Raw genomic sequence first — 13587 nt, forward strand, 5'->3', positions numbered from 1 at the left:
ACATTGCATCCTCAGTAATTACACTAGGCGAATTTATTAATTGTGATTTTCTACAGGACCTTGCCTGCACGGATTGAACGCAGAGCCTCTGCCCCTCACTGGGTAATGCAAGCAGGCTTTTGCTGATTTCATTGAGTTGAATATAAATTCCATTTAAGTCAGTGTTCCTCTTTGTAGTCCTAAAGATCTGCTCATCTTTAACCAGCTGTCTCTGTGACATAAGGGGCTTCCATCTTTGACTTTAAAGTCTTTTTTCCCGTCTTGACCTAAAACCAAACCCCACTAATCAAGACAAACTCAGCATTGTTATACATCTTCTATAAATGTATTTATTATTTGCATAGTATGAAATAGTGGATGCATCTTATTTCACCTCTAATTTATTCAGGGTTTTCACTGAATTGGTCACATTTACCAAAGTGAAGAGGTTGAATCTATTCTTATCTATTGTACAATATCCATCGGCTCAACTTTACAGACGTACTCAACGTATGTCAGTTCCAAACAGCAAAAGAGGGATCATGCAGCACATAAGGGAACATAACAGCTGTTTGTCTGGATACAGCAGCACCATGTGACAAAACCAAGAGCTGACTCATGGAACTGCCAGCAGCTATTCACATGGCTTCTGGATGACTATCAGCAGAAAGTCATTCTCTGCAGAGAAATGAAGGGAGAAGAGGATGAAGGATAAAAACAGCCAAAGTGCGATGATATTAATTGTTTGTTTCAGTGGTCATCACAAAGACATAAAACACTAGTGAGACTCACCCAGCGCCACCATGATCTCATGTTTCTTGGTGCGGATGCGGAGGAAGGTGAGGTCGTTCTGGGGGTCGATGTCTCTCACTGTGCTCCTGGCCATCACGGTGAGCTGACGGAACAGTCCTGCGTACTTGACTGTGGTGGAGTTATCTAAGGTTGTTCTGATGGGAATACCTGAGGAGATCGCACTAGAATGAGGGGAAACCACACGGGACTGCCCTGGCTAACGTTTAGGATTGTTTCTTTGTGTGCGTCTTACCGTCTCCATTGACAACTACTGTCCCAATCACACCTTTTTGGGTTTCGATCCTCTTCAGTGTATCCTCAACGTCAGCCTGCAGAACGGAGACAACAAAACAGGACGTTCACATTCGAAATGACAACGTTTACGAATGAAACAGTGATAAACAGAAACTTTAAAGATCGCTGATTTCCTTCTAGTCTCGTTAAAGGGATGGTCAAGTTACCCCACGGTATTGTTTACATAATGATGCTCCAGCGAATGTTTCCTGTCATCCAAAGTTTATATACACATTGAAAAGTGGTTCAGAATCGTTAAATGTCCTAAAAGAAAACACATTTATACAAAACAAATGAACTTGTTCTCACCATGTTGCGTCGACTCCTCTGCCAGTAAGGGCAAGCTCGAATCGTGGCAGCGGCAGCTCGTACAGGCACTTCCGCTGTCAACAGAAACTGCCACTGATATGTAAAGGCAGCTGCCTCTGATGCCCCTCGGATTAAAGCCAGTTGCCTCTGTTGTCAGACTGTCTGAGAGCAACTAAAGCTAGTTAGTTGCTTTATTGTGAAAGGTTGGTGTGTGTTTCCTGTTATAAGCAGTGTGTCTGTTGGGACTTTTGTTGTGAAGGGGTTCTAACGGAAGTGGTTCTGTACTGCGGAGCGAGGACTTGACTAGAGGAGGAAAATAATCATGCATGTGTCCTCCTTCAATACACATCTTTCCTGTCCTTCTACTGATGCCTTGTGGTAATGGACTCAAAATGACAAATATCAGTTACAGTGTGACTGATACTGTGCTGAGTAAAATGTGATAAACCAAGAGAAAAGTTTAGTATCCTTGCCTTCGATTCTACATAAGATGGTGAATGAGAACTCCATGATAGCAATGATGCACAGAGATGCCACTGCTCATGTAGCAATTTATTGACTACAACTTTACCAAAGTAGATGGAAATACCACAAAGGAACAAAGTTTTTAGCAACGGTCGGACCAGGCACACTCTCCATTTATTTTTATTCTCTCAAGGCTGAATAAATATATTCAATGTTTTAGTGTTACAAGACAGCAAAGAGAGACTCAAAATGTTACTTTCCAATTGCATATAAAACATTTACAGTTTTATTTATTATCATTAGTTGACTTTGGCCCAAACGTTTTCCTTATGATGGGATCTCGTAGACATTCTCCAAGGACTCTTAGTTAAATAAGTTACTTGAACCAAGTTTTATTCTCATGTCGTCAGTATTTATATGAATTCAGTTAACTGACAGCAATATTGATACAGGCTGGCTTATCTTGTTAAAATAAAGTCAAATGTACTGATATTGAAGCAAACTGTTATTTTTACTTTCCTGGCTAACCAGTTATTTCAAGTTCATCTCCACCAAGGTTACCAAGTACAACTTGAAAAATTAAAAAAATTTAGCTTTTGATGACAGACTTTCATAATGTGTAAATAATCGCCTTTTATTATATTTTTTTGAGTAATTTGTGGAAATGCAGAAGTGACCAGATATTGACTCAGATAAAGATAAGCACAATAGGCTACATAAATATTCATATTGTTATTTGTTCTGTGTCGCTGTTAGGAGTCTGAAGTGTGGCACAGGCACATCGTATAAATGATCAGTAGACAAAAATAAAAGAATTAACATGGCATGGTCCCATAAAATCTTACTAAAGTTTAACTAAACCCCTAAACACCATGCCCCGGAAAACAATAACAAGTAAGTAGACGTTCAATAACTAGTCCAAATCTCCAGGAATAAGTCAAAAACAGCAGTAGTTGCTCTCAGACAGTGTGACAACAGAGGCAGCTTCCTCCAAACAGTGTGGGAACTGTTAAAGCTGCCTCCAAACAGTGTGGCAACAGAGGCACCTGCCTCCAAACAGTGTGGCAACAGAGGCACCTGCCTCCAAACAGTGTGGCAACAGAGACAACTGACTCCAAACAGTGTGGCAACAGAGACAACTGACTCCAGACAGTGTGGCAACTGTTACAGCTGCCTCAAATCGAGGCAACTGGAAGTGCCTCCACGAGCTGCCGTTGCCACGACCTGAGCTCGCTGTGTCTCTCCTCTGCGCGTCCCACTGTTGCCAGGGGAAACGGAAGCGACGTCAGACGCAGAGCGGAAGTGTAGTGCGGAGCGGAGTAGCCGTCATTGTGTGCTGCTGGTAGTTTGTGTGCCGTTTATCGTCACTGCGACAGAAAATGCCGGAGTTAGCGGTGGAAAACGTGGTGGTTCATCCGCTGGTGCTGCTCAGCGTGGTCGACCACTTCAACAGGTCAGTGCCTTCAGTGTCCAGGAGGAGCCTCTTCTCCAGAGCCGGGTGTTAACACGTCCAGGAGCGGCTGCTAAGCTAAGCTAAGCTAAGCTAACTTTAGCCCTGCTGAGTCAGAGTCCCGATGAGAGTGAACGCAGCCATTAGCAGGCTAGTTAGCTCGCTGAAACCACGTTTAACTCGTCACTTAGCCAGTGTGAGCGAACATTACATCAATAACGAACAGTTGAATTTGTCAACAATATGTATTTCATGATAATGGGCTCTTGAGATATCGTGTTGTCATTCATTTCAGTGGCCATTGAAGCTGTAGCCATTAGCTTAGCTCACAGCAGCAGCCAAGCTAACTACTCACTCTTATGTCTATAAGTTCCCATTAACTAGTATGTTCATTCTTCTTGATACTGTCACTGTTCAATTCCAGGATAGGGAAGGTTGGCAACCAGAAACGAGTGGTTGGCGTCCTCCTGGGATCCTGGCACAAAAAAGTTCTTGACGTCTCAAATAGTTTTGCAGGTAAGTGTCTTGGTGACATGAGTAAAACAGGTTCATTTAAGAACAAGAGGCTGATACATTCAGGCTTTTTAGTCACTGGTATGGTATAAGATCTTTAAAAAAAAAACTTGATTACGTTATAAACAACGAAAAAATCCCCACAGTCACTGAAAACATCATACAGCAGTTTTCGCAAGCTCCGTATTTGACTCATAATGTGTAATATAACATGTAAAATAGCTTCTCTTTTAAGCTACTGCACAGTACGACGCAGAATTATTCTGAAGGTCATAAATTATGCTTATGTGTCTCAGATTTGATCAGTTGTGTGATTGTTCTTTTTCAGTGCCATTCGATGAGGATGACAGGGATGACTCTGTGTGGTTCCTGGACCATGACTACCTGGAGAACATGTATGGCATGTTCAAGAAAGTTAATGGTAAGCATCTGGATACTTTTACATAATACATTTGAGTTTTTATATTTCTATGTGTGCCAGATTTAGTTACCTGTGAATAATTTTCTATTATGGTTTTCAGCCAGAGAAAGAATAGTTGGATGGTACCACACAGGACCCAAATTACATAAGAATGACATTGCCATCAATGAACTCATCAAGCAGTACTGTACCAATTCGGTATGTATCTACTTCCTTTTTCCTGGTCAACCCTGGTTCCACTCACATTAGTTCTGCTGTTTAATTACTCATCTTTCTCTTTAATCCACCCTCCAGGTGTTAGTCATTATAGATGTGAAGCCCAAAGATCTTGGTCTTCCCACAGAAGCTTACATCTCCGTGGAGGAAATACACGACGTAAGTGGATCATTAGTTAGTTTGAATCCAAACTTAAGTTTGGATTGTTGGGATTTTTGTTGATAGGGGTGTTTCCCTATTTCTAGGATGGCACACCAACATCCAAGACATTTGAACACGTCACCAGTGAGATTGGAGCTGAGGAAGCAGAGGAAGTAGGAGTGGAGCACCTGCTCAGGTACTTAACAACATTATAACCAAACATTCAGTCATCTCAGTAAGTAATTGTTATTACAGTACAGATTTTATGTATGATGCAATTATAGCAAAGCTAAAAGCATCCAAATGGTAAATGCGAACAGGCAGAAATAATCGACAAATGTCAACTTCTTGTTACTAGAGTGAACCAAAAAATGTATACATGTACATACTCACTCTCATTTTCCTCTCATCTGCTACATCGTTGTTACAGAGATATCAAAGATACCACAGTGGGCACTTTGTCTCAACGCATTACAAACCAGGTTCATGGCCTAAAGGGACTCAACTCAAAGCTGCTGGACATTCGCTCTTACCTGGAGAAAGTGACTGCAGGGAAACTTCCCATCAACCATCAGATCGTCTACCAGCTGCAGGATGTCTTCAACCTGCTGCCAGATGTGAATTTACTGGTAAGTCATTTGTGTTTGCAGTACATCAAGTGAGTTTACACGGTAATCATTATAGGGACATGGGTCTGATTTGGCATCTGAAATCACAAACATTTAGTTTATAGGTTCATTTAATTGAAGCTGCATTTTTGTTGTCCCTGTTTAAAATAGGGTAAAGTCCAGCTAAAATGGCTTAAAAATTGAAATATAAAGCAATAATTTTGTACTGTTTTGGCACCTATTATAATATGTTTTTTAAATAATGTAGTGAACCAAAGACAAAAACGAATATACAGTCAAACTAAAAACTGAAGCTGCAAATGTGAATTCTGTCTTTTAACCTGCATCTGTAACTGAGCAGGAACTTCTCATTGTATCCACTGGTAGGCAAACATATTCCAATTTAAAAAATATATTTTTATTGAAATTAATTCATAAATCTGTACACCCACATCCAGTTTTTTGTTCATGTCAGTGAAATTATTCTTATTATTTTCAGTGACATATCAGAAGGGAAAAAAGTAAATACATGTTCACCTATATATATACAAATAGGTACATAAATACACGGGGATGCATAGAAGTATCATATCTTCATAGCTTCATATCTTCTTACAGACATATCCATTCTGTCAGTCGCATTATCTAACACTCTAGACCTTGGAGACACTTGCTCTTTTAATATCTGAGAAATAAAACGTATTTCAGTAATTGGTCTTTTGCCTGTGGTGTTAGGTGATTGTTCATATCATATCTTAAACGTGATGTTGGTGTATGATTACTTAACTTTCTGTGTTGCTTGACTTAATGTTTCCTCTTTGCAGGAGTTCACAAAAGCCTTCTACCTGAAGACCAACGACCAGATGTTGGTGGTCTACCTGGCCTCACTCATACGCTCGGTGGTGGCCCTGCACAACCTCATCAACAACAAGATTTCAAACCGAGACGCAGAAAAGAAGGAGGGACAGGAAAAGGAGGAAGGCAAGAAAGAGAAGAAAGATGACAAAGAGAAAAAAGATGAGAAGGACAAAGACAAAGACAAGGAAAAGGAGAAAGCAGATGGTGCCAAGAAAGATGAGAAGAAGAAAAAATGAGAGTTCTTCCTTTTAAGTCTTCTCTCAAATCACGTCATCTTCATCTGGATGGTGCTCTACTTTGTGCCCCACAGCCACAGCTCTGTATGTGGGTCTCAGGCTAAAAGTAGGGTTCTATATGGGGAATGGTGTCATTTGAGATTTGGCCTCACGGTCACAAGTGGCACTCATAAAGACTCTTATTATCGTACAGAGATGATGATGTTTGCTTCTTTGGCGTTCGGAACTATAAGAACACGTTAACTGTTTTTGTAGTTGCCCATCCTCCTGGTGTTGTACGACACCTGGTGTTGCTTTTTTTGTAAGATGGAGAAATGTTTTTTTTTCTGTATCACTTATTAAATTGGAATCCTATTAAAAGTTTGTTGTTTTTGCATTTTTCAGTTTTGCTCTTCTCTCTAAATTTAAAAACTGTTCATTGTTGTCCAATAGGTGTATGTTATGTGATCACCCTTTCAAATTGAGTAATGGAGGTGTGTGTGTATGTGTCATGTGCCTCAACACTGACCTTGTCAGGACCAGGCAAAACATAATTTAGGTTAGAGACAGGTTAGGCTGTCCAGAATGAATGGAAGTCAATGTGAAGTCTTACAAAGGATAGATTTCACAAATCTGTGTGTTCCTGTGTGAGAACTCCCTATTGGCCAGGCAACTCAAGTATAGCATGAAAAGAGCATATGTACATAACTTGTTTCAGAAGGTCCTTTGGACAACCCTTGTTAAAATGGATATTACATGAGCAAAATTAAACATTTCAATTCAATACTATACATACACACTTGAATAACATGCAGTTGGAACATTGACATATTGAAAATTACACTTGAAATTCAAAGTTTCCTTATTGGCATAGTCATAATTCAGTACATCATTTGGGAAAAAAAATTGAAAATGGCATTATTAAACCCTATACGGTATTGTACTCTACTTATTATGCAAATAAAGATTTATACAATCAGATCTATTTGATGCAATTTCATTTGTATAGCACCGAATCACAATGTACATGAACTCAAGGCACTTTACAAACATTTATGTCAAATTATAGAGGAACTCAACAGTTCCCACATGGATCAAGCACATGGCGACAGTGGAGAGAAACACTCAGTGCAGTGATGTAAAACTGCAGATGCAGTGAAAGCAGGCAGAGGGGGCAGTGTGCTGTTCTTAAAGAGGAGGAGCCATCTGTGTATATTTACACAACTGCGTCATCTGCTCTATATCCTTGCTACAGTAGAAGGAGAAGAAACGGCAGCAGTGGAAACCAGTGCAGCGCATTTCAAACTCAGGCTGTGTCCAGCAAATCAGATTATTGTGACGGTCAACTGGATTCTTACGTAAAGGGCTTAACACGCGCACACACAGGAGCATCGCCTGTAGCAGTGTGATAGGAGAGAGGCTCGTGAGCGGCTCGTGCAGCACTCACCCATCATCAAACACCGCCCTCTCTCTCTCCCTCTCTGCCCCCCCTCTCCCCCCTCTCCCTCTCTCTCTCCCTCCCTCTCCTGGCCATGCCTCCTCAGACGTCTCACCGACACTGAGCGGAACACACCACCACCACCACCACCACCGCCGCCAACATGGCTTCCTACCTGCACGTGAGTCTAGTTTATCTGGTCGTGGGTGTTGTGTGGGTGTTGTGTGGGTTTTGGTTTCTCTGGTGAACTTGTCGGGGTGCGGTTGCGCTGCGCGTGCCGCTGCGGGCCCGTTTTAAATAGACAGCAGGTGGCACGAGCTTCGGCCTCGGTCACAGGACACGAGCAGCGGGCCGAGTCCGTCATGTGTGTGTGTGCGGGGACAGACAAACAGGTGGTTGAGGGGGGGGGCAGTCAGTGTTGCTAGGAGATTCACTGTTGATGAAACTGTCCATGGAAACCGTTATTAAAGAGAGGGGGCTTCTTCCTTATGTCTCGTTCCAGATCGCTGACGATGAGAAAGGTCACGAGCTGGACCTGTTCTGCGTCCCCAGACATTACGAGAACGATCTGGACAAAGTGATCATCCCCCATGGACTCATCATGGACAGGTACACCAATCAGCAGCGGGCAGGCTCAGCTCCGGAGCCAATCACTGCACGTTTCTCTCTCAAGTCATCTCACCTCTCTGTCTGTGTCTGAGCCTGATGCACATTCATGTTTGTGGCTTATGTCAGAATTAACATTATGATCCGCAGTGTATTTGCCTTACAAATCACTGTCTAGCCCATCCTGTGGTGCATTTGAATAGGGTTTCTGAAGGGAGGGGTGCAGTGCAGTGAAATCCATTGTCAGCAGTAATGTTTTAAAGTAATGGTTAATGTTAGGGTCATGTCAAGCATCTCCTCCTCCTCCTCCTCCTCCTCCTCCTCCTCTTCATTCACCATCAAACATGCGTCTTCCAGCTTCAACAGATTCTGGATGACTGCAGTTTGTCTATCGGACTATTGATGCTGAAAGATCATTCAAAAGTGACAGAGTGAACTCAGGAGTCCGTCATCGGGTGTATCTATGTAGAATTAAAACAAGAGATATAACTGGAAAAGTATTTTCTGTGTGAAAACTAAAGGTACAGGCAATAACATGAGAATCCAGAAGGTCAGTGGAAGATATAAAGGGACGGATAGGAAAAAGATCATCTGTAAGCTTTGTCATGACAATCGTCTGCGAGGTGGATATCAGTGTATTATCATAACCGCCCCTTTTTATGTTTCAATTTACTCTTATTACAATCAGACAAGGCAAAAGTTATTTGTACACTGCGTGCTGTTTTTGTTTTCCCATACCATGCGATCCAGGTCCTGAGTCATAAAGCTGTGGTTTATGAGGCTTCTGTTTTCCTTTGTGTTTCTCCCCCTTCTGCTCCAGGACAGAACGTCTGGCCCGCGACATAATCCAGGACATGGGGGGACACCACATCGTAGCTCTGTGTGTGCTGAAAGGGGGCTACAAGTTCTTTGCGGACCTCCTGGACTACATTAAAGTGCTGAACCAGAACAGTGATGAATCAGTCCCCCTGACAGTGGATTTCATTAGGGTGAAGAGCTACTGTGTAAGCAGCCATTTTCCGCATTTTTCATTTCCAGGAACCACTTGTGCTGACGTGAAGTGTATCGATATGGACTTGTTGGCAAAGTGCAGAGGAGAATAATCTTTTAAAATCAGACATGGGGCCACTGCGGTTGTTTACGATGCAGGTTGGACTCAGGGCGCAGCTGCAGAGACATTTTGAAAATTGTAATGTGGATCTGAGTTGAAGGTCTTTCCCGTCGTTAAAGCAGAACAGGCAGGGAGAGTTTAATCACAAGTGCCACTGTAACCACAGCGAGACGGATAATGTTGTCTCCTCTTTGTGTCCCCAGAATGACAAGTCAACAAACAGTGTGAAAATCATAGGAGGGGATGAGCTGTCCAATCTCTCAGGGAAGGTCAGTCTACTGATGTTTGTCAGGAGGAGATACTGAAACTGCACAGTTGTGTTTGGATGTTTTCTAAATTAACTATTGTTTAATCTTTCTCTGCAGAATGTTTTGATTGTTGAGGTAAGATGTTTCTTTTTTTTAAATCTCCATCGTGGGCAATAATTTAGACAAAACCTGTGATTGTAATTTTATATTTAAATTTCTATGTAACGCATATCAAGAAACTGGAAGACATTGAAAAAGAAAGTTTATTCATGTGATAAGAGAGGAATGTATGTTTTCAGATTATATACCTGAAGAAATTATTTATAGCATAAATCATATATAGAAATAATACATACATCTAAAAAGAAGGTTAACAAATTCATTTTGTATCAGTATCGATTACATTCAGATTTAATATTATATGAGCTATATGATTTGAAACAGTATTTATTATTGAAATTAAATACTAGGCATGATAATTTGATGTAAAACACAAGTCTCCAGCGTTGCATGAATGTCATGTTTCTGTTGTGTGTTCATCCATTTCACTGTGAGTCGTGACAATGTCCTGTGTGCTGCTTTGTTAAAAGGACATCGTGGAGACCGGGAGGACAATGCAGACGCTACTTTCCCTGCTGAGTGGATGTAATCCAAAGATGGTTAAAGTTGTAAGGTCGGCACCATCACACACAGTATTCTGAAAAGTAGAGCTCAGTATAACTGGTTCAGAGAGAGAGAGAGAGAGTGCTCTTAGCTAATGGACTCTCTCTCTCCTGTAGGACTGTATTAGAGATGTAATGGAACAGGGGGAGTGAGCAGCTTAAGAGTTAATCTGCCATACTATTAACAGCACTGTGGATGGAGGAGGCCTTTCTCTCATGTATTCTCGAGGGCTGCTGGTTGAAACAGGAAATGTGTTGAAGCAAGGTGGGCTTCCTCTGATTCTTGCATTAAGAGACAGCGGTTTGCTTTGTGTTTGGTCGGCCGGGTGGAATCGATTTGAATCGCTTTGACTGGTTGATCTTGCTCCATTATAAACAGCGATTCCTAAATGAATACTCTGGTTTTAATAGTGCATTCCTGTGGTGTCAGAATAATCAGAAAAAGGATTTCCTGACTGGCTGACTTTATGTGAACACCAGCTCTACCAGTCAGAACAACTGAACATTTTAAACCAAGTCTAAATATAAACTTTTAATGTGAACTTGCCAAATGTTACTTTTGTCTCTTGCAAAATGCATGAACCAAACGTTTCAGCCAATACAGATGTTTTTTATGATTAAGGTGCATATGTTTTAAATTATTTGTCTGCCTGTCACTGATCCTTTGTCTTTGCTCTTCGTTATCATGCAAATATTAGAAAGAGGTGTCAACGTGTTGTTTAAACTCTCTACACATGACAATACAAGACATTTGGTTTACAGCGTCCATGTTATCCCACATTTTGACTTCATAGCACGTGAACACACCAAAGTCAGAACAACGACTTCACAACTCGACTTTCTGATAAACATGTGAATGCACAGTAACAGTAATTGTTAATTTATTTTTAAAAGGCATTAGTCTAATATTTCCAGTATTTTTCCTCACTTGTCATTCCAGCCTTTTGGTGAAGAGGACTCCGAGGAGTTCAGGGTACAGACCAGACTGTGAGTACCTGCACACCAAGACATGTTATCTTTGAAGTGCAGTACTTCTGGTAGAGCTCATTTTATGCCCATCACTCGTGTGTCGGTGTGTGTCTGTGTGTGTCTGTGTGTGTCTGTGTGTGGTTCTTTTTGGAGTGTTATTTAATAAAGCTGTGTTTTCCATGCAGGATTAACATTCATTTCCGGAAAATCTACTTCAAATGTTCCAAGCTGGGCACTTAAAGCACTAATGCAGGCCTGATAACCCCTTGTTCACACTGTCTCTGGTTATGTAATGCCTTTAGGTCTGAGTTGGATAATCTCTTTAAGATTGTCCCTCAAGGACAGCTGTTACTGTAAGCGTTTTGACTTTCCATTACACAGCACTGACAGCTCAAGTAACACAGACACTAAAAGAGCAGCGTCTGTTAGTTTAGTACAACCTTTTCTTCTGTAAATGTCTCAGGATCTTCTCTCAGATCAGCCAATGTGTTTTATTTTCACTGCTTTTAAAGTGGATGTTGTGTCTTTTCTTGACTCACATTAGTGCCATGTGTGTTATTTCAGACATCGGCTTTGAGGTGCCAGATGCCTTTCTGGTGGGGTACGCTTTGGACTACAACGAGTACTTCAGAGATCTCAGTGTGAGTTTGCTGCGTTTGATTCCTCATGATGAAACATTAAGACAGACATCTTATGAAACGGATGATAAAAATAGATTTCTCCCCCGTCGGGAGATATTTTTGAGAACAAGCATTATGAAGTTCTATTTAAAGGTTCAGTGTGTACAATGTAGTGACATCTAGTGGTGAAGTTGCATGTTGCATCTGAATACCCCTCACCTCACCCTCCCCTTTCAAACATGACAGAGAACCTGTGGTAGCCTTCAGTTGTCATAAAAACTCAAAAGGTGTTTAGTTTGTCCAGTTTGGGCTACTGTAAAAAAACATGGCGGCCTCCGTAGAGAGGACCTGCTCCCGATGTAAATATAAAGTAGTGAAACATAAAGGCTCATTCTAGGGTAAAGAAAACAACAATTAGTACAATTTAGATGAAACACACTAGTGAAAACATATAGGATTATTTTATATAAAATATTTAAAAAAGGTAAACATTTTCCATGCCAGGAAACTAAAAATAATTTACTCTGGCTCTTTGCACAATTAATTATTAAAATATTTGTTTATTGGCTCAATTTTCTCTACTTGTATATTTATTAACTCCACCAAGGAGGAGATTGAATAATGTTTAAATTGTAAACTTGATCTACCTGTATGATTATTTAGATGCTGTTTCAATGTCTTCTCTGTACTATCAGGAATTCAAAATATAATTTTGGATGTGTCACATTAGGAAACAGCACACATGGAAATAACAAGATTAATGATAGCAATAGTCCATTCAGTTGCTTCACTTTCAGGGTCCTGGTATTGTACATGCCATATCTTATAGGGACATGTACACAGAATATTGTTATTAATAACATCTTTGCTTTTGTACTATTACAAGTCAATGTGCCTGTTCTGGTGAAGAAAGGCTTATTTCTTGTTAATTTATTCAAACGTAATTAAATGTTTGAATAATAGAAACACACAGCGTCAAAAATATGCCACATATCCAGAAACTAAACCAAGGACATGACCGCAGGTGGGTGTTTTTATTTCCAGGGAAATAGCAATGCATTGAACATGAACCTAATGGCCCTTTTCTTGACTTCACTTCAGCACATCTGCATACTGAACGACCAGGCCAAAGAGAAGTACAAAGTGTGAGGAGACGGAGGGCTGCAGAGGACCCGACTGAACCGATCTGACCACTGTGACGACCCTCCTTAGCTTTGCTGTGTTCTGAATCTTATTTATTTTTCTACACGAGAAGCCACAACGTGTGAGCTGTGGGTTGTAAATAACTTTAAGAACATTTGTTTTTGCCCCCTACTGAATACGTGGGATAAGTTTATGTATATTAAAAATATTTTGGTTGTTAGATTTTAATTTATTTATTCAATTCTTTGTATAGACTCTGCCTGTAAATTACAGTTTTATCTCGGCGATAGAGAGAAAGAACGTCGTTATTTTTGCTCTGGCACATTTATTCAAATCACAGGTCTCAGGCTATTGTTTTATTTTCAGTGAACAACCTTCGTGGTATGTTGTGTTTTTCTCGTTATGCCATAAAATGACTTGGAATGTACTGCAAGTTTAATTTAATGTTATGTTTTCATGGGTGACCTGTTTACAGCAATACACAAATCCCATTCAAACCTGAACCCCTGACTTTTGATTCCTGTTGCAC

The 13587-nt window shown here is 40.7% G+C and overlaps 3 protein-coding genes across 3 annotated transcripts; 2 read left to right on the forward strand and 1 right to left on the reverse strand.

The window, feature by feature from the left end:
- Positions 1–301: 301 nt before the first annotated feature.
- Positions 302–2923, reverse strand: LOC118109544 (dynein light chain roadblock-type 2). The gene is made up of 4 exons (XM_035156739.2): positions 1375–2923; positions 1025–1100; positions 772–939; positions 302–657 (listed from the first exon to the last, which is right to left on the reverse strand). Exons 1-4 carry the CDS (start codon positions 1375–1377, stop codon positions 614–616), a joined length of 291 nt encoding a protein of 96 aa, XP_035012630.1. The 5' UTR covers positions 1378–2923; the 3' UTR covers positions 302–613.
- Positions 2924–3071: 148 nt separating this feature from the next.
- On the forward strand, positions 3072–6658 carry psmd7 (proteasome 26S subunit, non-ATPase 7). Its single transcript, XM_035156736.2, has 8 exons — positions 3072–3292; positions 3714–3805; positions 4131–4223; positions 4324–4421; positions 4518–4598; positions 4685–4776; positions 5011–5209; positions 6013–6658. Exons 1-8 carry the CDS (start codon positions 3219–3221, stop codon positions 6280–6282), a joined length of 999 nt encoding a protein of 332 aa, XP_035012627.1. The 5' UTR covers positions 3072–3218; the 3' UTR covers positions 6283–6658.
- An 853-nt stretch (positions 6659–7511) lies between these two features.
- On the forward strand, positions 7512–13561 carry hprt1l (hypoxanthine phosphoribosyltransferase 1, like). Its single transcript, XM_035156738.2, has 9 exons — positions 7512–7880; positions 8202–8308; positions 9126–9309; positions 9620–9685; positions 9782–9799; positions 10255–10337; positions 11267–11313; positions 11860–11936; positions 13017–13561. Exons 1-9 carry the CDS (start codon positions 7863–7865, stop codon positions 13062–13064), a joined length of 648 nt encoding a protein of 215 aa, XP_035012629.1. The 5' UTR covers positions 7512–7862; the 3' UTR covers positions 13065–13561.
- The last annotated feature ends 26 nt before the right edge of the window (positions 13562–13587 follow it).

This window comes from Hippoglossus stenolepis, chromosome 5 (genome assembly GCF_022539355.2).
Source record: "Hippoglossus stenolepis isolate QCI-W04-F060 chromosome 5, HSTE1.2, whole genome shotgun sequence".
NCBI lineage: Eukaryota > Metazoa > Chordata > Actinopteri > Pleuronectiformes > Pleuronectidae > Hippoglossus > Hippoglossus stenolepis.

Coding starts and splice junctions, on each gene's coding strand:
- psmd7 (XM_035156736.2), top strand. CDS start 3,219: ATGCCGGAGTTAGCGGTGGAAAACGTGGTGGTTCATCCGCTGGTGCTG. Junction 3,293..3,713: donor GTGGTCGACCACTTCAACAG/GTCAGTGCCTTC, acceptor GTTCAATTCCAG/GATAGGGAAGGTTGGCAACC. Junction 5,210..6,012: donor TGCCAGATGTGAATTTACTG/GTAAGTCATTTG, acceptor TCCTCTTTGCAG/GAGTTCACAAAAGCCTTCTA.
- hprt1l (XM_035156738.2), top strand. Junction 8,309..9,125: donor CATGGACTCATCATGGACAG/GTACACCAATCA, acceptor CTTCTGCTCCAG/GACAGAACGTCTGGCCCGCG. Junction 9,310..9,619: donor TTAGGGTGAAGAGCTACTGT/GTAAGCAGCCAT, acceptor TTGTGTCCCCAG/AATGACAAGTCAACAAACAG.
- LOC118109544 (XM_035156739.2), bottom strand. Junction 940..1,024: donor AGTAGTTGTCAATGGAGACG/GTAAGACGCACA, acceptor CGATCTCCTCAG/GTATTCCCATCAGAACAACC. Junction 658..771: donor TGAGATCATGGTGGCGCTGG/GTGAGTCTCACT, acceptor ATTTCTCTGCAG/AGAATGACTTTCTGCTGATA.